The sequence below is a fragment of the Rattus norvegicus genome, chromosome 6 (genome assembly GCF_021556685.1).
Source record: "Rattus norvegicus strain SHRSP/BbbUtx chromosome 6, alternate assembly SHRSP_T2T, whole genome shotgun sequence".
Lineage (NCBI taxonomy): Eukaryota > Metazoa > Chordata > Mammalia > Rodentia > Muridae > Rattus > Rattus norvegicus.
This window is the reverse complement of record NC_141539.1, coordinates 61,223,407-61,235,000: the sequence shown is the minus strand read 5'-3', so window position 1 is coordinate 61,235,000 and position 11,594 is coordinate 61,223,407. Positions and strand designations below refer to the sequence as shown.

The following is an 11,594-nucleotide window of genomic DNA, read 5'->3' as shown; positions in this document are numbered from 1 at the left end:
AAATGATCTTTTTTTCTCAGATATGTATTGAACTTAGTCTTCACAATTATGTAAATGGTAAATTATAATATATACTTAGAACCCAGTCTATCATATTTGTCCATATATCCTAACTTAAAGAGTTTACAATTCTATACCTGAATTATGTTCTGATTTTAGTTTGTATTACCATCTGAGAACCATCTTTCTAGGTCTATATCACATCTCTCAATGTTAAACAAGTTAAGTTTGCTTATTAGATTATAACTAATCTTCAACCCTGTCAAAAATCTGAGAATGAATTAAATATTACCTGAGAATTTAAGAAGCACAAAAAAGAGCTTCTAAAACTTTAAAAATTTTTAGAGGCAGCTGATTACCTGGACAGTTCCTAATTTTTTATAACATTGGAGCATCTCTCTTTAGGCTTCTGGCTCAGAACCATCTGACAGACCTTGAAATGAAGCAGGAACTTTGAAGGACTATCATACTTTGACTTGGCAGAGCTCAGCAGTCTACTATCTTAGATCTGTCTATTTTGGACAGTATTTTGTCTGTAGATGATATCGACAATTTCTGCCCAGTGTCTATCTTGCCAATGAAGTTACATTAAATGTCATATTCTGTAGTTTTCTAATGTTTTTAAGACTTTCTATGTAAAATATATCTGAACTTTTAACTCTACTGCCATTTCTATTTGAGCAAATTGAAAACACTTTACTACAATTGAATCAAAACCTAGCATAACCGTAAGTTTGCTATCTGACTCTTAACAGATGTTACTAATCACCCTAGATAGTTTGTAATAGTAGCTATTAGAAAGACTGGGTCAAAGCCTTGTTTCCTTAAATAAGTTGCATAGATACAATGCCTATCTAAGAGTAACAATATTGATTTCTAATTTTGTATCAACATATAGATCCATACCAATGAAAATCTTAACCCTATATCAATATATAAATTCTGTACCAATGTAAGAAATTATAATTTGAGTTTGTATCATTTATAGAGATTTTAATTATTGTAAGATTATGGCTTTATAATACTTGTTTTAAGAATAAATTTGATAACCTATCTCTATTGTCTATTTCTCTCATTTCTATGATATTATTAAATCTCCCCTTTTGCCTTCCATCCCCTTTTCCTTTACTTACTTGTTCAGACATTGTATGTTTTCTTTTACAACATCCAATGGCATTTTGAGGTTTTTGCATTGCATAGATCTGCTGAATATCAGGCCTGTATCTTAGGATCTGCATGTGTACTCAGCCTACCTGGTAGAATTGCTGTACTAAGTATATTTGTGGAATTAGCATAATACCAGGACTCCAGCTAACAGACACCCTGGATTCTGGCACCCATTTGACTCAGGGATGTCAGTGTCACAGGCACTATTTAGCAATCTTTAGCATAGCACTTGATTCCAGAAAACATTAGTTTTGATTTAAACATCTTTTCATTCTTTTCCTCTTTATTTTTTTAATCAATTTTAATCTATTTATGAGCTGGATTACATTTATTGATTTTTATACTTATTCACCAGCCATCTATGAAAAAAAATTATAATATAAGCCTCCAAAGTACAAGGGAGGAAATGGTCACAAGCAAGGCACTAAACAAACCAATGAAAAGACATAACAACTTTGATCATGTAGAAGAAAGACCATACAGAGTTATCACGATATGGTATATAAAATCTTTAGATTTAAAAAAGTGTAGAGAGAATAAGAAATATGTTATGCATTTAGAGAAAAATTAGACACATAAGTAAATATACAAGTCTTCTGAAATTATGCATAGGTGGGGCTGTTTGACCCCTGGGCAGTGCCTCATCATGTGCTGGGAACCATACTGAATAAAATGCAGAATGTGAGGTTAGACAAATGTTTATATATCTGTGTTTTCTGCCTTTGGGTGCGATCTCACCAGTGTATGGAAAACTCAAATTCTTCCTCTTATTCAGAGTTACTCTTTCCTCTGGGACTTTTCTGCCATGAGAGCCTAACCTCCAAAGTGTGAGCCAAGATAAACCCTTGCTAAAGTTGGGCCTCTTGCTGCACGTTATCACAAGAAAACAAGTAACTATACAGAGAACTAGTACCATAGTTACTGTTGTGATAAATGCGACTGTGGAATCCTTACAACCTGTGGAACTGGTTTATAGGAGGAATGTGAGACATTTCAGCGCCATGCTACAAAAGCCCTAAAGTGCTGCAAGCAGAAATCAATGGGTCATATGCCAGGAACTTGAAAGATGAAAGTGCTGGCAAAAACACATAGTGAAAGCATTGCTGAAGTGGTTTAAGAGTAGAGTAAATACTCTATAAAGACATGACCTGGGAGCCATTCATATTTTATTCTGGTCAAGAATCTGTCTTCATTTGACCAATGTCCAGAGAAATGGAGCAAAATAAACACAGAATTGACAGATCTACTTCTTTAGTGAAAGAAATATCTTAAAGCATCAAAACCAGACTGCAGCATGGTTGTTACTCTGCCCTCTTATTCAAATCTATAGCAGACAGGGGAGATAGCAGGAAAAAAGAGCAAAATGCTAAGTAAAATGTGAGATTTCTTGATGAAAAATTTTAAATTACTTCATTATAGCACAGTACAGAAAACAAAGCATCTTTAGTTATGAAAGACCATGTTCATTCCCTTCACTGGGCCAACAAGTAAGGTACCAGAGGGGAAAACCTACCCATTAAAGATCCAACCTGTGTAAACTCAAATTTATGTGGTAGCAGAATTGAAAACATCACAAAAGGCTCCCTGCTGAAAAATGAATGCCTAGAAAGATGATTATTGCACCTTTAACCACCAAGACATGCAAAATCCTAGAGCTCTAGTCTAAGGAGAGGTTAAGGAAGGCTCCATTCAAGCTGGCTGCAGAGCTTGTCAGCCATGTCCACATAGAGCTAGTATTGCATACATGAATAATACAGGATTGAGGGTTTAACAGTCTTATTTCATTGTTCCAGGGATGATTGAGTTCCTTGGAAGGAGGACAAGGAGAGCTACTCTCTGAAGCTGTGAAGATTGAACTTAAGTTTAATAGAGACCCTAAAGTATTAGAGATGCTAGGCTTATGGGAGTTACACTGAGAAAAGCTGCAATTATAGAAAGAAGCCAGCTGAAGAGATATGCTACAAGTGCTTCAATAGGCAGAGCTGTATCTTGGGTATTTTGAGCTTTTGAGCTGATATCCACTTATCAGTGAGTGCATAGCATGTGAATTCTTTATTATTGGGTTACCTCACTCAGGATGATCTTTTCTAGTTCAATCCATTTGCCTCAGAATTTCATGAAGTTATGTTTTAACAGGTGAGTAGTATTCCACTGTGTAAATGTACCACATTTTCTGTATCTATTCCTCTGTTGAAGGACATTGGGTTCTTCACAGCTTCTGGCTATTATAAATAAGATTGTTATGAACATAGTGGAGCATGTGTCCTTGTTATATCTTGGAGGCATATGTCCCTCTGGTATATGTTATATATTTGGATATATACCCAGGAGTGTTATAGCTGAGTCCTCAAGATACAATTTACAGGCCGCATGAAGCTCAAGAAGAAGGAAGACCAAAGTGTGGATGTCCTTCTTAGAAGGGGAAACAAAATACTCACAGGAGGAAATAGACAAAGTATTGAGCAGAGATTGAAGAAAAGGCCATCCAGGGACTGTCACGCCTGGGGATCCATCTCATGTACAGTAACCAAATCCAGACAGTATTGTGGATTCCAAGAAGTACATGCTGACAGAAGCCTGATATAGCTGTCTCCTGAGAGGCTCTGCCTGACAAATACAGAGGCAGTTGCTTGCAGCCAACCATTGGACTGAGAACGGGTTTTCCAATGGAGGAGTTACAGAAAGGACTAAAGGAGTTGAAGGCGTTTGCAACCCCATAGAAAGAACAACAGTATCAACCAACCATACAATACAGACCTTCCAGGGACTAAACTATCAAGCAAAGAGTATACAGGGAGCAACCCATGGCTCCAGCCACATATGTGGCAGAGGCCTTGTTGGGCATCAATGAGAGGAGAGGTCCTTGGTCCTGTGAATATTGATGCACCAGTGTAGGGGAATGCCAGGGAGGCACAAGGGAGTGGGTGGGTGTGTGGGGGAGCACCCTCATAGAAGAAGGGACATGGGGGAATGGAGTGGGAGGTTTTGGAGGAGAAACCGGGAAAGGGATTACATTTGAAATGTATATAAAAAATCCAATAAAAAAAGAAAGAAACAGAGCCGGAATGGCTAGAAAACCTTACAATTTAGAGTACACATGAAGGAATCATGAGTTAGATACCAGACACTGAGTGTAATATTTGATGTTCACAGCTGGTTATTATTCTTACTCCAATCTGATCATTCCTTACTATGACTCCACTGCCACATTTTCTAATGGGCCCATGTGTCCTGTACCATTGTTTATGTGAACTATGCAATTATTTTTAAATCTAGGAGATCACAGTTAATAAATTGCAGTGAGTCTCTGAAAAGGCCTTTAAACATTGTTGGAACTACCAAAGAGTAAGGTGACATGATGTTGGACTGAATGCATTCTATATTAGGTGATGATGGATATAGCCTGGAGAGGCAAGGGTGGGGGGAATGTATGATTTAAAGAGATGACTCACATGTCAAGATGAAAAGGGATGAAGTTTTGATGGTTAAGTCTTTTTCATAAACTTAATGGAATCTAAAATCACTTGTGTGGAAAGGACTCCTGGCATGCTTGCGTGGTGTTTCTTTATTAGGTTTTTTTTCTGGGAATGCCTGTGAAGGAGTATGAAGATTTGAATAATTGAAGTGATAAGGCCTGTCCATGATGTGGGCATCATTTTTTTTTCATGTGCTGAGATCTCTGACTGAATAGAAAGGCAAAAGCGAGCAGAACACAAGAACCCCTGGCTTTGTGCTTCCAAACTATGGATGGAATATAACAAGGAACATCAATTCCTGCTGCAGTGACTTGCTATATTGGATTGTGCATTGCAATGCAAAAAATAAGACCCTTCTCCCTTAAGTAGCTTTTTTTTGTCCAGTTTTGTCAAAGGCAAATAAAACATATAACTATACATGAGAATGTTTTTAAATTCATATACTCTTCACAGTTGCCTGTTATATAAGCTTAGGAGTCCAACAGCTGATTGATGGATGAAGGGAAGTTGTTATGCATATAATAGGTTATTTTAGTCTTCTGTAAAGAATATGAAATCATGATTCAGGGACATGGAAACAACTGGGTATTATCATACTGAGTAAATTACTCAGATTCTAGAAGATGAGAATCATACATGTCTTCTCTCATGACTGTAAAGTGTGATTCCTACAATTTTAATAGGTATATAAAATTCCATATGCAAATGAAATAGAAGTGAAAATGTCTGTGAGAAGGAAGAAGATTAGCAGGAAGAGAAAGAAGGGTATGAGGGTGTTGTTCAAAGTACATACTATAATAATGTAAATATCTTTATGAAGCACAACACTCACTGTATACAATAACATATTCCAATGGTTTTCAAGCCATATACATATCTAATAACTGCCATTATTCATACTAGTAAGACTAGAAACATTCAAAATGTACACTAGTTGATTTTAGGGACCAATGATATGCTATATATGATTACCTAGCAATAGAAAGGAAAAGTGCATTAATACAACTTAAGCTGGTTATATTTAGCTTCAAAATTAGGCTAAATGATGAATTATCATGTGGAAGACGATGTAACTCATGATGTCTTTCTTTTGAAATGTTGGTGAAATATAAATATTGGAGGCAGGAGAGGATCTATTACAGATTTGCGTTTGGAAAGGAATTTGTAGCTGGGTACCAGAGTGCTTATGTAGTTGATAAAACATTAGAGACTCAGGGAAAATTTCTTTAAGTCATTAAGTGATTTAATGTTCATCAAAGGATTGAGTTTAATTATATATGAATTATTAACCCAAAAAGTTGCCAACTTTACACTTCTCACCTAAATGAATGTATAGTAAGACTTCAAAATAGGATCAAATATACTATATTTTTCTTGCAATTAATAATGACAATGGTCTTACTATCATTTAAAATTTGGCAATTATTAATGTCAATATCTCAAGTTTTATATATGTAATTATATGTATAAATATATGTGTAATAGGAACAACAGCATAAGGGTAAATTAATAGGTATTCTGATGAGAAATTCAATCAAGTAATATTTAAATTTAAATATATTTATATTAATATAACTATTAATATAAGAGAATGAGCCTATGCTTTTTACAAAGTATTAGTAGTGCATATACCAGAAAACTATTTACATGGATTTGAATTAAAAGAAGTGAAATATAATACTATTAATAACTTATTTTAATCTTTCTAATGGTTGGTTATAGATGTAAAATATGTGAACTTTTTTTTATTAACTTGAGTATTTCTTTTTTTTCATGGGTAAAATATGAGTGAATACTTTTTATTTTATAAAACAAAAATATTTCAATGAGTAATGAAAAGATTTTTGATTATGCAAATTTAAAAAAATACAAATAATCAATTACCTATCAATGCAAGTCAAAATCAAACCTTGTGGATTGGCAAGATGAAATGGTGGGTAAATGTACTTGACACCAAGTCTATAAACCATAATACCATAACTTGAGTATTTCTTATATACATTTCGAGTGTTATTCCCTTTCCTGGTTTCCGGGCAAACATCCCCCTCCCCCCTCCCCTTCCCTGTGGGTGTTCCCCTCCCCACCCTCCCCCCATTGCCGCCCTCCCCCCAACAGTCTAGTTCACTGGGGGTTCAGTCTTAGCAGGACCCAGGGCTTCCCCTTCCACTGGTGCTCTTACTAGGATATTCATTGCTACCTATGAGGTCAGAGTCCAGGGTCAGTCCATGTATAGTCTTTAGGTAGTGGCTTAGTCCCTGGAATCTCTGGTTGCTTGGCATTGTTGTACATATGGGGTCTCGAGCCCCTTCAAGCTCTTCCAGTTCTTTCTCTGATTCCTTCAACGGGGGTCCTATTCTCAATTCAGTGGTTTGCTGCTGGCATACGCCTCTGTGTTTGCTGTATTCTGGCTGTGTCTCTCAGGAGCGATCTACATCCGGCTCCTGTGGGTCTGCACTCCTTTGCTTCATCCATCTTGTCTAATTGGATGGCTGTATATGTGTGGGCCACGTGTGGGGCAGGCTATGAATGGGTGTTCCTTCTGTGTCTGTTTTAATCTTTGCCTCTCTACTCCCTGCCAAGTGTATTCTTGTTCCCCTTTTAAAGAAGGAGTGAAGCATTCACATTTTGATCATCCGTCTTGAGTTTCATTTGTTCTAGGCATCTAGGGTAATTCAAGCATTTGGGCTAATAGCCACGTATCAATGAGTGCATACCTTGTGTGTTTTTCTGTGATTGGGTTACCTCACTCAGGATGATATTTTCCAGTTCCAACCATTTGCCTACGAATTTCATAAAGTCATTGTTTTTGATAGCTGAGTAATATTCCATTGTGTAGATGTACCACATTTTCTGTATCCATTCCTCTGTTGAAGGGCATCTGGGTTCTTTCCAGCTTCTGGCTATTATAAATAAGGCTGCGATGAACATAGTGGAGCACGTGTCTTTTTTATATGTTGGGGCATCTTTTGGGTATATGCCCAAGAGAGGTATAGCTGGATCCTCAGGCAGTTCAATGTCCAATTTTCTGAGGAACCTCCAGACTGATTTCCAGAATGGTTGTACCAGTCTGCAATCCCACCAACAATGGAGGAGTGTTCCTCTTTCTCCGCATCCTCGCCAGCATCTGCTGTCACCTGAGTTTTTGATCTTAGCCATTCTCACTGGTGTGAGGTAAATCTCAGGGTTGTTTTGATTTGCATTTGATTATGACTAAAGATGTTGAACATTTCTTTAGGTGTTTCTCAGCCATTCGGCATTCCTCAGCTGTGAATTCTTTGTTTAGCTCTGAACCCCATTTTTAATAGGGTTATTTGTCTCCCTGTGGTCTAACTTCTTGAGTTCATTGTATATTTTGGATATAAGGCCTCTATCTGTTGTAGGATTGGTAAAGATCTTTTCCCAACCTGTTGGTTGCCGTTTTGCCCTAACCACAGTGTCCTTTGCCTTACAGAAGCTTTGCAGTCTTATAAGGATTCTATTTCATTTAATTTTTGACAAACACTAATTTTCTGTATTTATAGGATTTTAAGAGAAATTAATTATTCACTTCATTTATTAAGAACTTGACTATAGTAGCAGCTATTTCATAGATTTTTAGTTGGATATTATAATATTTGTATGATAGATATAAAAATAAGCTACATTTTTCTTTCCTTATAAAGGAGAGCATTTAACTGGGGTTGGTTTACAGTTTCAGAGGTTCAGTCTATTATCATCATGGCTGGAGGCATGGCAGTGTACAGGCAGAGACAGTGTTTTTCTATAAGGGTGTTCCGCTCCCCAAAAACTCCCCCCTGCCATATCTTGAGACTAGAATACAGGCTTTTGATCCAGATCTTGAGTAATAGTGAACATGAAAAGCTTTAAGCCATGTAAGGTGCCATACAACTTTAATCCCAGGAGACAAAGACGAGCGAATCTCTGAATCCAAGGCCAGGCTGGCCTAGGTGAAGTATGAATCCAGGGATGGTTCTACCTGCCTTTAATCCCAGCATTCAGATTCAGAGACATGCAGATCTCTGAGTTCAAGGTCAATCTATAGAGCAAGTTCCAGGACAGCCAAACCTAGGCAATGGAGGATGTAATATAACAAAATGTAATAGAATCATGTTCCAGCACCAGTAAGCTGCGGAACTCTGAAGTTTCAGCTATGTGGATCTGGCTTAAGAATCAAAAATAGAAAGGACTACTGCTACTGAGTCAATTATGCTGGTTAATTAGAGCTAAGAAATTAGCAGTAATTAAGAAGAGATGAGCATCACTGAAGTGAAATCTTCTGGCAGGGGTTCTCTGAGAGTACAAGGAAGCTGTGTTTCGGAGATAGTCAAGGTTGTACCTAGTACTGCAGCTGGATTGGTAATGGTAAGAATCATTCAGGTGGTACTGGTTTTGAGGGCATTAAAGTGTCATAGAAAGCAGCTGAGGCTGGGCACTGTGAGAGGCCAGGGAAGGCTATTGGTGAAGGTGCAGCACAGCCCAGGACTGAAAGGGTCATTCAAACAAGTCGAATCTTGGCACCATGAAGGGATCCTTTGAGAGGCTATTGGTGAAATCTATTTGCAGTGGAAGACTCCAGTGAGTGCAAGATGCCAGTTCTGTGGAATGATTACCAATAATGGCAGCAGCACTGGAGTAGAGTCAACCAGAGCCTAGAGTGTTACAGAGGGAAGAGCGAGGAAGTGTCCCAAGCCCTTTGGAGGAACTCAAAAACTCATGAGTGGATTGGACACTGGAACAAGAAGTTGTAAAGGTGAAGGTACCTTAGATACTCCGAGTATGAGTCAAGCTGGGTATGACTGATGCTAGAGCCATCAGACAACTGCCAAGGGAAGCTATTAATAGGGAGTGGAACCAGCCAAAGAGAAAGAATTGCATTACAGGCAACCAAACTGAAAGGAGTCGGAAATCTGGAGAGCTTTGGCATCAGACATAGGATGCCCAGTTCGTAATTTGTCCAGGCTGATTTTGATCTTGTTTGGTCCAGTATTTCCTTACTCTGACATTTTGGAATGGTATCGCATACCCTGCGATGTTGAAGGTGTGCGATCTGCTCTTTCGCTTTTGATTTCATAAGACATTTTACATATTTTCATGAATTATTCTTATCATCAACAAAGTATACACATGCTGTCAATCATTCTAAGTTCGATTTGGTAACAGAAACAGTCAAACCAGAAGTGATAAGTGTCCTTTGTATAAGACATAAAATTTATCAGTTACTGATAGTCTCCCTTTAAATCTACTCTTAAGTCATATTATGCATCAGAACAGGCATTTCTGAGTCAGAGAGATTGGTCAGCATTTAAGAGCACTAGGTGTTCTTCTAGGGGACCTGGCTTTAATCTGCAGCACCTCACATCATGGCTCCTAAACATCCATAAATACAGCTCACCCCAGCATACAATACCTTCTTCTGCCCTCCATGGGTACCAGGCATACACAGCAGTACACAGATACACAGGCAGGGAGAACACACTTGGATATAAATATAAGTAAATAAATTTTGAAAGAAAAAAGTATTTCCTAACAGAATGTTAACATAAATTGTTTATAATCAATAAAATTTCATAGATTCAGACATTTTATTGAATATTTAAGACAACCAAAAAGGATAAGATTTAGTGGCAAATCTTACCACGCCAATGGAAAAGTAGTTGTTGATGATGCTGTAAGGCACAGGGTCTCCTTTCTCGTCTTTGTCGTTGGGTGTGACTTCAAACTTCCACCTGTCCAACATGATTTCTGTGCTGCTTTCAATGTCTTTTAGGATCTTCATAAGATTTTCACCTTCATAACCTAATGAATAAATGTTACAGGAAGAAAGCATATAAACCAATTAAAGGCAGTTACACTTCTATGTGTTTGCTGTTTTGTGTGAATTATTCTAAAGCCAAGTAGTCCATTTTAATGATAAATTTAATGTAAATTAAGAATCAACAACTTGTACCAAAATGCTGAGCTTAGTTTTCATTTGCAACAAATATTTCTTTTTTTGTGGTATAAATCCTCACTTTACCCAACTGTCAAAAACAATTCTATTATGTATCTTTTCACACTTTGGTATCAATACATTAAAATGTGATTAATTATAATCTGCAATTCTATGCTACGGAAGCATGCCTCTATAAAAGAATGCCACATTCCACCTCATTGTTGAAGTCTCAAATTGAATTGTCATGTTAGACTTTCCATATGTGCCTGTTCTTCATGTTTCCTTTTAGCGACAAAGAGAAACATTAAGAAAATAAGCTGTTCATTTTTGGCACATTTCATTCTGTTTTATAATTTATCTACTCTTAGTGTACCCATGCTTTCTGGATAGCTGTTTGTTGAATTTTCAACATGGTTACAACTCAGAGAACACTTTTTGGGAAGCCACCTTTCAACATAAAGCATCAGATGCCTGGCTTTTGTAGCCTTCAGCCCCTGTACTCAGAGCTGCTCTTTCTTAGAATCAGTACAAGTGCATTATATTTGTCTGTCCATTGGTTTCTGCATTTTTCTTATCACTAATGCTTCCTTTGCTAAAGTGCTAAATCCATGCTTTAATGAATTAGCTCTGGGTGATCAATGTGCTACGACCGATGGTCAATCCCCGCAAGTTGATTTGATATTATATTCTCTTGTATTTATCTGTGAGTGTATGCCATCCATCCAGTTAGGACTGTAGACTAACCCAGGAAATGTTAATGTGCTTGTTTCTTAACCTCCCTCCAGATTAGCTTACTCACCACCCCAATATCAGATTTGCTCTGAGGAGTAAATTAGATATGCATAAGAAGTTCTTAGCATATGCATCTTAAACATATGGAATAGAACATTCTTAACAACATAATACTAGTAATCATGGGGCAAATGACATTTTTGAACAGACAAAAGCAATGCATACATATGCGGGCAGTGCTACAGTGAAGCCAAGGTAAAACTAGGGTAAACCTAGTGAAGGTCCTC

At 37.3% G+C, this 11,594-nt stretch overlaps 1 protein-coding gene across 11 annotated transcripts in view; it reads right to left on the bottom strand.

The window, feature by feature from the left end:
• The window catches only part of Dgkb (diacylglycerol kinase, beta), a 756,364-nt gene that overhangs the window by 412,303 nt on the left and 332,467 nt on the right, over positions 1–11,594 (bottom strand). For all 11 annotated transcript variants that reach the window (XM_087554410.1, XM_087554412.1, XM_087554415.1 and 8 more), the window contains 1 exon segment: positions 10,279–10,439. In XM_087554410.1, coding sequence (XP_087410536.1) covers positions 10,279–10,439 — 161 coding nt within the window.